This window comes from Convolutriloba macropyga, chromosome 6 (genome assembly GCF_964194025.1).
Source record: "Convolutriloba macropyga chromosome 6, txConMacr16.3, whole genome shotgun sequence".
Lineage (NCBI taxonomy): Eukaryota > Metazoa > Xenacoelomorpha > Acoela > Convolutidae > Convolutriloba > Convolutriloba macropyga.
The window spans coordinates 35,713,022-35,728,528 of NC_134473.1; the positions used below are offsets into that span (position 1 = coordinate 35,713,022).

Consider the following 15,507-nt stretch of genomic DNA (forward strand, 5'->3'; position numbering starts at 1 on the left):
ATTTATTTTTTTAAATTTCATTAACGAGAAGATGGTTTTTTTAAGATATTAACAGCACGAACCTTTAGAAATTTCCTGCTGTTTTTCGCTGATTTGTTTTTTTTTCGTTCTTTTTCTTTCCCGTCTGCTAATGTCTTGCCTTGTTGGCTCATGTTGATTTTTAACTGATATTGATTTTGCATAAAACTGAAAAAAGTGTGTTCCTGTTATTCCTGTTTTTTGGGTAATTGTCGAGGCAACAATGGTCACACCGAATATCTTGAGTAACTGTGCCTGAGTAGGCCAAACAACAAAAATCACTTGGACAATATTGTTGTCAGATCATCAGTGGTATACTTGTGGGCTCTTTTCCAATGCAAATCCCAGACTAGACCGTCAAATATTGTAATTTATGTTTAGGTACCAGTAAGTTTTTCCTGGGGGAAGAGGAGGCTAAGCGAGTTGTAATGAGTTTAGAATGAGTAGAGAGATTGAAATCAGTTGGGCGAAGTATATTCCTTATAATCCTGCCCCCGTTTGAGGAAAATGTGGGTCAGTCATATCTTGGTTCATTTGCGCCTGAATAAATTGTCACGACGCAGGTGAGATAAACCCGTGCAGCATGAGAAGACAATCTCTATACAAGCCAATGAAATCGTTATGTGTGGGAATTAGAGTTTTTGGATTGCAAATATGTAAACTCAAAAAACGTTACCAGATGGTAAAACCGTTATATGTTCTGCAATAAATGATTATATTCAAACATAATCAATTTAATTATAAATATATTTACATAAAAACGGTAAAATAATAGACCATTTTTAGGAAAACTTGTTCCGTCACTTTGGCTGTCGTTGTTTCGCCACGACGTCGATCATGCTTCACTATGTGGAACTAGCTATAAAACTGAAACAAAACCACTCAAAATTTTGCTTTGTGACTCGAAATCTTCAATCAGGCTAAAGTTTGCGACTGAAAGCGTGGTTGCCCGGGACGACGCGTCACCGCTAAAAACTGCAAGATTTGGTAGGATTGGCGGAGAAAGCATTCAATTTTTGTAAGATCTTCGCATGGAGCGTTAGTAAAACCCCTGCCGTTTCTAAACGTATATTTCACATATTTTTGCGATTCTACTTGTAGGTCTTGCCTTGCTTTGCGTTGAAATTAGTGTAGTTCTTAATTAATTTTATGTTTCTAGGCGTAGATTTGACATGATTTTGTGTTTCTATGAGTATCTCTTAAATACTTTAGAGTTTGTTTTAGCGTCAGTATTAAACAATAGCGGGGATTTACCTACTTTAGCGTATATCTTATATAATTTTGCGTTTCTAAACGTAGATCTTACATAATTTTGCGTTTCCATGAGTTTGTGTTTCATTTTTAGCGTTTATTTTAGAGTTGATAATAAACAATTTTGAATCGAAATTAGCGTTGACGTTACAAAATTGTGCCGTTTTAACCGCAGATCTTATGGAATTTTTTGTTGGATTTACCGTTGAATTTACATAATTTTGTGTTGAGTTTAGAGTAGATCTAACATAATTTTGCGTTTCTTAGCTTTGTGTTTTCCGCTGAGTAAAAAAGTACATTCCTGACAAAATTATTTTGGATTTGAGTGTTAGGGAAGTGTAGGTAGGTAAGTAGGTAACTTTGTGAACTTATGTACTATCAATGCTTATTTTTTGTGAATTCTGGCTCTGATCAGTTTTTACAGGCCTGCAATTTACTTTTTTTTTAAATTCATTAATGAAAAGATGGTTTGTAAGATATTAACATCACGAACCCTTAGAAATTCCCCTCTGTTTTTCGCTAATTTGCTTTTTTCGTTTTTTTTCTTTCCCATCTGCTAATGTCTTGCCTTGTTGGCTCATGTTGGTTTTCAACTAATATTGATTTTGAATAAAACTGACGGAAGTGTGTTCCTGTTATTCCTGTTTTTTGGGTAATTGTCGAGGCAACAATGGTTACACCGAATATCTTGAGTAACTGTGCCTGAGTAGGCTAAACAAGAAAAATCACTTGGACAATATTGTTGTCAGATCATCAGTGGTATACTTGTGGGCTCTTTTCCAATGCAAATCCCAGTTTAGACCCTTAAATATTATAATTTATATATGCGTACGCGTAAATTTTTCCTGGGGGAAGGCGAGGCTAAGCTAAATGTAATGAGTTTAGAATGAGTAGAGAGGTTAAAACGAGTTGGGCGCTTTATTTTCCTTATATTCTTGCCCCTGTTTGAGGAAAATGTGGGTCAATCAGATCTTGGTTCATTTGCGCCTGAATAAATTGTCACGACGCAGGTGACATAATAATTGATCCGTGCAGCATGAGTGGACAATCCCTATACAAGCCAAAAATCGTTAAGTGTGGGAATTAGAGTCTTTGGATTGCAAATATGTAAACTCAGAAAATATTACCAGATGGTTAAACCGTTAAATGTTCTGCAATAAATTGATTATATTCAAACATAATCAATTTGATTATAAATATATTTACATAAATATGGTACATAATAGAACATTTTAACCTAAATTGTTCGGTCACATTGGCTGTCTTTGTTTCGCCACATTGATGCAGGAGGGGTGATGGTAGGTGGGTTAACGAAGTAATTGAAGTGGCGGAGTTCATAATATTGGGTTGTCTTGTTCGGCTAAGGAGAAAAATACTGCGCTTGGAACCGCAAAGTTATTTAAGATCTACAATTAGGAACGCGTAAATAATGTAAGATTAGGAATGTAATATTACAGTCCGATTTATAAAGGATGCGGTTATTAAGAGAACTAGGGTACGCTCGGAAAGTAGCAGAGGGGGCGGCAGCACTCACGAAGGCAGTGGTTAGGGTCTCATAGGCCGAGGTCTATGCGTTGAATTTATGTATTACAATGCTTATTTTTTTGTCAATTCTGGCTCTTATCAGTTTTTACAGGCCTGCAATTTGTTTTTTTTTAAATTTCATTAACGAAAAGACGGTTTGTAAGATATTAACATCACGAACCTTTAGAAATTTCCTGCTGTTTTTCGCTGATTTGTTTTTTTTTAGTTGTTTTTCTTTCCCATCTGCTAATGTCTTGCCTTGTTGGCTCATGTTGGTTTTCAAATAATATTGATTTTGAATAAAACTGACGGAAGTGTGTTCCTGTTATTCCTGTTTTTTGGGTAATTGTCGAGGCAACAATGGTTACACCGAATATCTTGAGTAACTGTGCCTGAGTAGGCTAAACAAGAAAAATCACTTGGACGATATTGTTGTCAGATCATCAGTGGTATACTTGTGGGCTCTTTTCCAATGCAAATCCCAGGCTAGACCCTCAAATACTGTAATTTATGTATAGGTACGAGTAATTTTTTCCGGGGTAAGGGGAGGCTAAGCGAGTTGTAATGACTAGAATGATTGGAAAGGTTAAAATCAGTTGGGCGCTTAATATTCCTTATATTCTTGCCACTGTTTGAAGAAAATGTGGGTCAGTCAGATTTTGGTTCATTTGCGCCTGAATAAATTGTCACGATGCAGCTGAAATAATAATTGATCGGTGCAGCATGAGTGGACAATCCCTATACAAGCCAATGAAATCGTTAATTTTGCGCATTTTCGTTTTTGGATAGCAAATATGTAAGCTCAGAAAATGTTACCAGATGGTTAAACGTTTATATGTACTGCAATAAGTTGATTGTATTCAAACATAATCAATTTGAATATAAATATATTTGCATAAAATTGTACACATAATATGTTACGCAGTAAATGAACGAATTTCATCCAATGAGAATCGAGTATTTCTAAACATTAAAATAAGATTTAAATACGTTCTAATATACGTAGAAAGTTCCGAAAAAGTTCAATTAACCTAATTTTAAGTAAATATAACCACGATATGTACGGATTGAGGTGGTTTTCCGCTTAATATTTTTAGGTTTTCTAGACAATTGCCGATTGAATACGAACTGATTATTCGTCAATAACATCAGACAAAAAACCAGTAAAAGAGCATCGAAAAAACCTTCCCGTCTAAGTTTCACTTGTTGCATTGATCGTTAATGCTTACGTTGTATGATTGTACGTTTGATACCTATACGTTGCTTACTGTTGAATACCTTTTGCTTTATCTTTTAGAGATGAATTTAAGTTTCGAACTACAGGTTTACTGAGTTAATATGGTGCCGCGAGAATACGGGCCAGATATGATTCCCCCAAGTTCATGCAGAATACTTTTCATCTTTAACCTAATTGTTATGATCAACTTAATAGATAGATATATTTGGTTCTTTATCTGAAGCTTGATTAGTTATCATAATCAGCAGTTGAGGATATCAAACTGCGGTCAATGAGTCCACCCTCTTCAGCTTCACAGCAAGATCACTACGCCAACTCTGGCTCAATCGTGGTGCAAGTGGGCCAATGTGGTAACCAGATAGGTCCTCAGTTGTTCAAGATGACACAACACAGTGTCTCAAATGGACTTGTTGACTGAATAGGTTATTGTCGTGCTGTATGTGTAGACACAGAGGACAAAGTTGCCAATGTCAGGATGCTCAACAAATACCTCAAGAAGGTGAAGTATCGAGAAGGGAATGTGGTCAACGGACACTTTGGACGAGGATCCAATTGGGCCATGGGATACAATCTTGAGGAGAGGTGAATTTAGTTTGGATCCTGTTCCGCTTTCTGAAACCATCGTCTTCCGCTCTGTGATTCTTTGAAATTTTCAAACCCTGATTATTAAGAAAAATCTCAACACTTAGGCGGCAAGGAACCCACCCCGTGAAATTTATTTTGACATTAGTGTAGTAGAAGTAAACTAATCTTTGTAGCAAATATTGGTAAGGAGGCCCACAAAAAACAATTTTTGAGATGAAAAAACATCAATTTTGAACATTTTTGGTAGATTTAACGAAAATTCGAAAAAACTGATACAGTTGGTTCGTTTATCAAAAACAACCTCTGATAAAGAGAAAATTGAAAGAAAATTATGCTAATTTGTCCAATTTTGAAAATTTTTGGTCAATTTTGATGCAAATCAAAAAACATAGAATATCAATAAAGAATATTGAAAAACCGTACTTTCAGGCATAAAACAGTCCAACTTACTGGATTACCGATCGGTATTCAAAAAATTGCAGAAATGTTAACCAAAAATAGAAAAAATTGAACGAAAACATAAAATTTTGACAAATTTGTCCAAAAAAATCAATTTTCCAGCAAGAAGGTTCGTAAACACAAAAAACTAGTGAAAATTTTCACAACCTCCGGCCTACAAAAAAAATCGAATTCCCATAATTTTTCTCGTCGATCGTTTATGAACCGTTTTACCCGCGTTCTTTTCGTCTATTCGCTTTTTAGTTTTCCGTGTTACGATTTTTTTTCTCAATAACGTCGCTCTCCCAAAACTTCGATTTTCGTTTTCTTCCGCTACTTTTCCAAATTTCAGTGTAGTATGTCGTATGTGATGAAGTATGTTGTTGTTTTTGCTGTAGTATGTTGAGTATGCTAGTATGCTGGTTTGTTGTTTAGTTCTTATAGCTTTATAGGGTGTGACTTAAGTTTATTCTCGAGTGACGGCTGGATTGTCCTTCGAATTATCAGCCTTACTGATTTACTGTAGTATATTGATTTTGCTGCTGTATGTTTGTGTACCTGTATGATTGCTAGTTGGTTTGGTCTCTTTGCCTTCTAGGGTGTGACTTGAGTTTATTCTCGAGTTACGGCTGGATTGTCTCTTGACCTTTCCAATTGTCTTAGTCTACAAATACACTATTGTAGTTTATTCAATTTTGCTGTATTTTGTTTAATACCGTTAGTATGCTGATTGTTCGTTTTGGTTTTGGTTTTGATAGGATGTGACTTAAGTTTATTCCGGATTAACGGCTAAATTTCTTGACATTTGCATCCTTTTAGTGCACTATTGCATTGCCGTAAATTAGTTTGTCGTTAAATTTGTCGTTATAGACCCATTATGAACTATGTTAGACTGTCTTGCAGTAGCTTCTCTCCTTCTTCCTAGGGTGTGACTTAAGTTTGTTCTGGAGTTACGGCTAGGTTGTTTGCTTGAGTTTTTGCTGTGGTCCGCTAACATAGCTCTTTCCGACCTCATTTCGCGCCCGTTCCTTCCCAACGTCCACGTTCGTTGCGTTGCGCGTTTTTTGCTCGCTTTCCCGCACGTCCCGTTTCCGTTCCGTCGCGCGTTGCTCGCTCGACTTCCCGTTCGTAACGTCTCCGTTTCGTCGCGCGTTGCTCGCTCGTTTTCCCGTGTTTTTTGTCTCCCTCCGCGTTGAGCGCATAGCGTTCAGCGCTCCACTTCTGTTTTTGTCGGGAACCGTGTGCTCGACTACCTTTTCTGCTTTTTGGGCGGTTTGTTTTCCAGACTGTCTACAGTGTGCTGTGTTTGGTGTATTTTGAGTTGGGTTTAATTTGCGTGGATTTGATATGTTTGGAGTGTGCATATAATAGATAACCGTGTGCTGTGGTAGTTTTGCTGGTCATTGGAAATAATAACATCATGATGTCTAAGTCTTGATCAAAAAATTAAAAAGTTGTACGCTGCCAGGTCAATGCGTGAAGCTGATTTGCATGCTATACATGAAGATATCCTTCATTGTATAAATAGTCAAATTAGGCGAGTGAAAGTTGAACGCCTAGTAACAAAGTGCAACGAACCATTTATGACTGTTGTAGACAAAAATGATTGTATGGACTTGATTGCATTTGCTGGAAAAACGGAGGATCCAAGTGCACTTGTTCCTTCATTAGAGTCTTACTTGGAGGCAATGACAACTAAGAACGACAAGATCCTCGCTTCAGCACGAAAACACATCAACTCTGCTGATGATAAAGTGAGTGAGTTCCAGGAACCAAGGGCTTCCATTCGTTCTAGACTTCCCTCAATTGTGGCATCGTCAAAAACATCCAGTCAGCGTAAACATGATTACGTAATTGCCAAAATGAAGCGCGAAGAAATTGAAAAACAGAATGAGGCAGCAATTCGCCTTGCTAAACAGAAAAAGCAAATGGAATTAGATGAACTGGAGGAAAACAACAGGAAACGGTTGGCAGAGGCAACTCTTCAAGAATTTGAATTGCTGGACGCCGTTTCTAAAGGTAGCCAGTCTGAAACAACTGCAAGTGCTAGGAGCTCGATGAGAAGTGAAAAGGCCGTCCAGGATTGGATCAACACATCACTTGCTTTAAGTTTTAACAACGAGAAAACTGGTGAACCAGAGGTTAAAAAAGATCCTCCAGAATGCCCTAGCCACAATAACGACGAAGCAGTGGAAGATCACAACACTGACATTTCAAGGCATTCCATTCCAAAAAATTGTCGAGGCAATTACTTCTTAAGCTTTGAGACCTTGTAGCAACTCGACCCCTATTATACCTCACCTGAAAATTGTTTGGCTGCTGCTAACACACAGGCGTTGTACCAGGCGCACCTAAGGGCGCAAATGAATCAAACAGGCCAGCATGGCACGGCGCTCCCAAGCATAACTAACCAAGGAACCGCGGATAGTCAGCCGCCTTCTATAAACGCCCCAGGGGCTTCTTCACCGCCCATTCAACAGCCCATTCCACCACAGGCGTTGGCACCACAAGAAAATCAAAATAATGCATCCGAGTTTTTTCCACACGCACAATCCAGGGGACCTTAAACTTCAAGTCTGCCGAAGAATAATTTGGCCCAGCAAATATGCTCCCGACAACAAATTAATTGTGTCCCCCGAGCACCAAACGCCACTCTTCCTCCTTTCCCGACAACAAATCATCCAGCTCCCGTAATAAATGTTCCCTTGCACCCAAGCGCCCCACCAAGTCCAAACACTCAACAGCACAACACCGAACCCGCTCATCCTAATGACCTTCCCATTCCGAACCCAGTCTTCGCACCTAACCTCACTGCTCCCATCCCACACGCCCCTTTGATTAACCAGCCTCTCGTCAACAACAATTTTCAGAATAGTAATAACCGAGTACACAAAGTTGTACGTTCGGTTGCTCCTCCTTTCCCAAATATGCCCAATATCCCTCTCGGCCAAAGTTTTGAGCAAAATATGAGTCATTGGCGTTTTCCGCAGCACAGACTGTCATTAGTCAACCATGACATTACTACCATAAATAATGTTGCTCTAAATGTACAGGCACACATCGCACCATCAGTTACTAATTTTCCACAACAAATATATTCGAATTCACCCCTTTTGATTGATATGCAATCACCATCCGGCACACATCAGGAAAACCCGAATGCAACTACAAGTAATATTGTACCTGGTCTGGCCACTCCGGTTTTTCACCCAACATACCCTTATGTTGGACCCACTCCGTTGAGTTGAAGTGGTTCGCAGGTGTCTGCACCTGCCCCTCCGATACCGGACAATGCGTCATTGATTAGGGAATTAGCTGATGCAATAACCAGCAAGAAAAATGACCCCTTGCCAGAATGGAAACTTGCTCAGTATAATGACGATCCATTACAATGGCACGAGTGGTGTGGTCAATTCAAAAGCGCAATTGACTCGCAATCGCTAACTGATGACGTTAAATTGACATACCTCAAAACCCTCGTCACCGGTAAAGCAAAGATTGCAATCACCGAGTTTGCTTACTGTGGTTTAATGTACAAGGATGCACTAATGACTTTAGAACGTAAATTTGGCCAGCCACAGGCAGTCGTAAGTGCACACTTGGATAAACTAAGCAATTTTCCGCCTCTTAAAATGCACAATAGTGATAACATCATCAACTATTCTGCAGCCATATCCAGCCTCGTTGGGGTTTTCAAGTCACTATCATATGATGCTGACTTGAAGAGCGCTTCCCTACTTAACCAAGCCGTACAGAAGTTACCACCAAACATGGAAGAGTCATGGTCACTCTTTACGGTTAAGAAGCACTGCGTTAAGCCTACCCTCCTTGCCTTTAACGATTGGCTTAAAGAAAATGCTGAGGCCCATGATCTTATGAAACAAAGCGCAACCAAGGCCAAACCTGAAGAGAACATCACTTCAGTAACAAAGACCAAAACAGCCTCAAAAGTGTTTGCATCAAACTCACAACAAAGGAACACAAAGAATCAAATTCCATCTTCTTCCACAAACGCTTACTCTCGGTGCATTGTATGCAAAGCTAACCACCGGCTATGGGAGTGTCGAGTTTTCAAGGAAAAGACTCCAACCCAGAGTGCTAAGTTGGTGGCGGATAACAAACTTTGCTTTTCGTGCTTAAGGGACAAGCACACATTCCGCCAGTGCCCTCAGCCAAGAAAGTGCCGAGCAGAGGGGTGTAATAGTTCTCATAACTCACTACTGCATAGAGCAGATAGGGTTTTCCCAACAAAACAGTCAACAAATCCCAATAATATCCAGTCTTCTGGCAACACAGGTCAAAGTAAAGCAACTACTAGTCAACAGCCGTCTAACAAGACAACAACAATGTCATCTGTTACTGATGTTAAAGGGCTCCTTCAGGTTACGGAATTGCAGTTGGTCAATTCGTCCGGTTTAGATACCAAGGCTTTAGTATTGTGTGATACCGCCTTCAGTAACTCTTGGGTGGCCGGTAGTCTCGCAGATAGACTCGGTTTGCACGGTAAAGCACTAAAGCTAACTGTCAAGGGTATTAATACCGAAGAAGTAGTTGACACTAGGATTGTCGAAGTTAGTGTGAAACCAAGAGAACATCAAGATTTCGAACCATTTACCATCAACCCTTTCGTTAAAGAGAGTCTGAACGTCGGCTCTGATATAATTAATGTACAGGCCCTGCAAGAGTCTTACCCACACTTAGCGGTCCTTGATCCGTGACATATTCCTATAAAGACATTGAGATGATACTCGGACAAGATGTCTATCATGCCATCCGCCCGTTAGAATACTTCTCTGCCAATGAGAAGCGTTCAACCGTTGCCGTACGCTTACTCATAGGTTGGGTCTTAAGCGGTCCGTTACCATCAAGTTCTTGTTTAACCTCAACGTGCTTTAAAGTGAATATCGAACATGACAATGAGTTAGCAAGTCAAGTAAAGTCATGGTACGACATTGAATCATTCGGGGCAAACAAGCAGGTCGACTCCAAATCTGCAGTAGACGCAAGGGCTCACGAGATGCTTGAGAGTACCACCATACACAATGGCCTGAGATACGATGTCGGAATGCTGTGGGCAGCAGACAACATCCATTCCCAAATGATTACTTCTCCTCCCTTGTGCAACTACAATCGCTCGAAAAACGTTTGGCCAAGGATGAAGACATCAGAGAGAAGTATACTAGCACCATCAAAGAAGACCTAAATAAGGGGTATGTAATTGAGGTTCCGGACGCTCACAAGGTTGAGAGCCGGTCCGATAAAGAGTGGTACCTACCCCACCATCCGGTTTTAAACCCGAACAAACCAGGTAAGGTGCGTAGGGTGCTTAATGGAGCAGCAAAATTTCATGGCGCCTCACTGAATAAATCTTTGCTCACTGGCCCTGATGTGCTCCAAAGTCTTACTTACGTATTCTTTGCTTCCGACAACATCCATATGCCGTCTCCACCGACATCGAGGGAATGTTTCTACAGGTTGGCGTGTTACCATCAGATCAACCATCACTTCAATTTCTGTGGCGGGAGGACCCCACAACTAACGTTGTAGTGTATCAATATACGCGCCATATATTTGGGGCTAAAGACTCGCCCACATGCGCCAACTATGCATTACAACGCATTGCGAGAGACAATGCCAAGTTTTACCCCGAAGCTGCAAAAGCCGTCCTTGAAAACTTCTACATGGACGATTATCTTGACTCAGTGGAGTCTCCAGAGAAAGCCATCAATAGATCGAAGGAATTGGTACATTTTCTCCATCTCGGTGGGTTCAAGCTTACAAAGTTCGTAAGCAATGTACCAAATCTGGCTGACCGAATTGATGGTTCCTCTCAATCTACTGAGCCCAAGGTTATTGTTTCATGTCAAGAGGATTCATCGCATGTGCTAGGGTTAAAGTGGGATCACACTAATGACACTTCAGTTGTGAGTCGGGGTACAAGCTGCGCTATTACCAAGTCCCTCACGCAACGCTTGGTCCTAAGTCTTGTCTCGAAAGTTTTTGACCCCATTGGTCTTGTTGTACCGTTTACCGTCGGTGCGCGACTGCTCTTAAAAGACATCTGGCGTGTCACAGGACAACAATGGGATGACGAGCTCCCACAGGACATGGTTCAAAGATTTTTGGTTTGGAGTACGGACTTACCAAAGCTTGAAAACATCAAAATTCCCCGAAGTTACTTTAGTGGACCCTTTGATAATATAGACTTGCATATGTTCGGTGACAGTTCGCAGGATATTTTCAGTGCGGTCGCATTCTTGCGAGCCCGAGTAAAAATACCTACGGGCCAAGAAAAAACAGAGATTGCGTTTGTTTTAGGGAAAGTGCGCGTGGCGCCAATGAAAGTAATGACTGTCCCAAAACTCGAATTACAAGCAGCTCTACTTGCCGCTCGACTGAAAAGGGAAATTACACAAACACTTACCGTAACTCTCAACCAAGTATTCATGTGGACAGATAGCACGACCGTTCTCCAATGGATTAACTCTAATGAAAAGCAACCAATCTTTGTTGCAAACCGCATTTGTGAAATTTTGGAGTATACCAGCTTTGACCAATGGAACCACGTCGCAACTAAGGATAATCCAGCTGACGCTGGCACGCGTGGAATGACCGCTGAGGTTTGGCAACTAAGCAGTTGGGTCAATGGTCCACATTTCTTAACTAACTCAAGTTTCCCTTTCGTGCCGAACAAAGACGTCATTAATAACATCAAACTTGGCGTCAACCAAGCAGTCATTATAGAAGACACTGTTTCTCTCGCTACATCTGTTAAAAAACAGACAACTCCCGTTCAGTCGTTATTCCCATTTGATAAGTTTAGTTCTTATCAAAAGCACTTGCGCATTGCCGCATACGTTCTCCGGCTTTTGCCGAAACATGCCGGCTACCGCAACCACGATGGTAGCATTACCAACCCTACTGAGCTTGACGAAGCCGAGCGTCATCTACAGTATTTAGTGCAAGGAAAGTCTTTTGAAGCCGAAAGAAAAGATCTTCTTGACAATAAATTCGTTAAACGGAGCAGCCGAATTGCTCCACATTCACCTTTTATTAGTCCAAATGGGCTAATCCGTTCCTCGGGCTGCATCAAGCGGTTAATTGAAGTTGGGTTTAACGTAAAGTACCCAATCATCTTAGATGCACGTCATCCGTTTGAAAAACTGTTCCTTGAACTCACGCACGTAAAGCATTATCATCAGGGCGTTGAATACCTAAGATCAATTGTGCAGGAACACTATACAGCACTGAAACTAAGATCATCCTTGCGTTCCATCAAAGCACACTGCCTGAGATGCCGAAAATTCCAAGCTGTAACTATGCAACCAATCATGTCTGACTTACCTAGGGAGAGACTTGCTTACCAGTCTCCTCCCTTCACGAACACTGGCGTTGACTACTTTGGGCCATTCTCTGTCACTGTCCGCCGTACTACTGAGAAAAGGTGGGGTTTCCTCTTCACCTGTCTCACTAATCGCGCTGTCCATGTCGAGATAGTTACATCCATGGACACCAGTTCTTGTGTTATGGGAGTTGAGCGGTTTGTGTCACGTAGAGGTACACCTGCCATGATTTGGTCAGACAATGGCACTAACTTTATTGGAGCGGAGAAAGAACTCCGAGAAAGTATTGAAAAGTGGAACGTTTTCAACATTGCAGCTGAGCTCACTCACAAAGGTATAAAGTGGAGGTTCAATCCAGCCAGCGCACCACATCAAGGGGGTATCTGGGACAGGTTGGTACGCAGCTTCAAACGCGTGTTGTATACTATTCTTGGCACGCGTTGCCTCACGGATGAGGTACTGCATACTACCTTTTGTCTCGCGGAGAATGCTCTCAATTCGCGTCCTTTAACACCCGTAAGCGCCGATCCGTGCGATTTGAACGCTTCAACGCCCAACCACTTTCTTTTAGGAGAACACTCTGCCGGTATTCCGTCTGTTGTCGGCAACAATGAGCTCGACCATCGTAAACGTTACGCCCGTGCGCAGTCGTACGCTAATGCGATCTGGTCCCGTTGGATCAAAGAGTACGTACCGACGCTGAACCGACGCTCTAAGTGGCAGACGCCTGCCGAGCAGCACCTTAAGACCGGTGAATTGGTTTGGATAATTGAGGAAACCAACCCCAGGAGTTACTACCCAACCGCTCGGATTGTGGAACTCCGTTACGGCTCCGATAGCGTCGCGCGCTCCGCCGTTTTACGTACGTCAATCGGTTCACTCGTCCGCCCGCTTGTAAAACTTGTACCAGTTTTCCAACATCTTCTTCCGGGCCGGAGGATGTTACGCAGTAAATGAACGACTTTCATCCAATCAGAATCGAGTATTTCTAAACTTTAAAATAAGATTTAAATACGTTCTAATATACGTAGAAAGTTCCGAAAAAGTTCAATTAACCTAATTTTAGGTAAATATAACCACGATATGTACCGATTGAGGTGGTTTTCAGCTTAATATTTTAAGGTTTTTCTAGACAATTGCCGATTGAATACAAATTGATTTTACGTCAATAACATCAGACAAAAAACCAGTAAAAGAGCATCGAAAAAACCTTGCCGCCTAAGTTTCACTTGTTGCATTGATCGTTAATGCTTACGTTGTATGATTGTACGTTTGATACTTATACGTTGCTTACTGTTGAATACCTTTTGCTTTATCTTTTACAGATGAATTGAACTTTCGAACTACAGGTTTACTGAGTTAATATAATAGAACATTTTAGGGAAATTTATTCCGTCATTTTGGTTGTGCTTGTTTCGCCACTGCTTCGACTATGTGGAACTAGCTATGAAACTGAAACAAAACCACTCACAATTTTGCTTTATGACTCGCAATCTGCAATCAGGCTAAGGTATATGCGATTCAAAGTGTTGTTGCCCGGGACGAGGCGTCACCGCTAAAAATTGCAAGATTTCGTAGGATTGGAGGTGAAAGCATTGAATTTATGTAAGATCTACACAAGAAGCGCTGAAAAATCCCTGGCGTTTCTAAACGTATATTTCACAAAATTTTGTGTTTTTTTTAATTGTAGATTTTATATTCCTCTGCGTTGAAATTAGCGTAGTTCTTAAATAATTTTGAGTTTCTGAGTACCTCTTACATATTTTAGCGTTTGTTACACAATTTTGCTTCGAAGTTAGCGTTGACCTTACACAATTGTGCGGTTCTAACCGTAGATCTTACGCAACTTTTTGTTAAAATTGCCGTTGAACTTACATAATTTTGTGTTGAATTTAGGGTAGCTCTTACATAATTTTGGGTTTCCAACCTTTGCGTTTTCCGCTAATTAAAAAAAAGTACATGCCTGACAAAATTTTAGAAATAGTTTTGGTTTTGGGTGGTAGGCAGGTGTAGGTAGGTAGGTAACTTGTGGGGGAGGAGGAAGTGCATTAAAATGGTAGGCAGATTTGGAGGAAGGTAGCTTGTATTAAGTTTGGGGGAACTGCGGGAGGGGGTGATGGTACGTGGGATAAGGGAGTAAGTGAAGTGGCGGAGTTTATAATGTTGGGTTGTCTTGTTCGGCTAAGGAGAAAAATACTGCGCTTGAAACCACAAAGTTATCTAAGAGCTACGATTAGAAACGCGCTAATTATGTTAGATGAGGAATGTAATGTTACAGTCCGATTTATAAAGGATGCGGTTCTTAAGAAAACTAAGGTACGCTGGGACAGTGGCGGAGGGGGACCAGCATTCACGAAGGCAGTGGTTAGAGTCTCATAGGCAGAGGTCTAAGCGTTGAATTTTTGTAATATCAACGCTGATTTCAAAGAAAATTTAGGTAAGATCTAACCTAAATAAAATGCAAATTTAGGTAAGATCTACGCTTAAATTCAACGGAGAATTAAGTAAGATTTACGCTAATTTCCTCCAAAATTATGTAAGATCTACTTTTAAATTCAACGCAAAATTGGGTACAAAAAACGTTGTGATTTTTCGGATTTTTCGGTAATGCTAGTTACCGTTTATCTTTCATAGTTTTGGCAGAATTTCTCTGCCCGGGTGTCGCACTGTGTATATAATTATATACACAGTGCGACACCAGGACCCAGAAATTCTGGAATTCTACAAGCAACAGACTATAAAGGTCGACTTTGGATGTTTCAGGTTTGAGGATGAAGGGAAAGAACCAACGAGCCGATCTCAAGCAAACACTTCTCACACTGGGGGTGCTGGCAATGACAAATAAACAATTACTTTGCATTCGAACAAACAAACAAACAATTGTCAACAATATATACAATCTATAATCTTCTATGCAATATAGTCATTCTATGCCCCCAAAGAGATGAAAAGAACCCAGGATTTACAATTGTAGGGGGAGGGTTGAATTTAAAAGCAAACACATCAAACGCATCCCTAGTCGAGACCTGGAATTTACGAAAAGACCTATTAATTCCAGGTAGGGGGTAAATATTGAATTAAATTACACGGTCGAGGACCCTAGTTAAATTC

At 40.6% G+C, this 15,507-nt stretch overlaps 1 protein-coding gene across 1 annotated transcript in view; it reads left to right on the top strand.

The window, feature by feature from the left end:
• LOC142340953 (melatonin receptor type 1B-B-like) overlaps positions 1 to 15,395 on the top strand; it is a 103,993-nt gene extending 88,598 nt beyond the window's left edge. Inside the window, exon 8 of the mRNA XM_075391737.1 lies at positions 15,160 to 15,395. Within this exon, the coding sequence (XP_075247852.1) occupies positions 15,160 to 15,241 (82 nt within the window). The 3' untranslated portion in view covers positions 15,242 to 15,395. The remainder of the gene's footprint in view (positions 1 to 15,159) is intronic.
• The last annotated feature ends 112 nt before the right edge of the window (positions 15,396 to 15,507 follow it).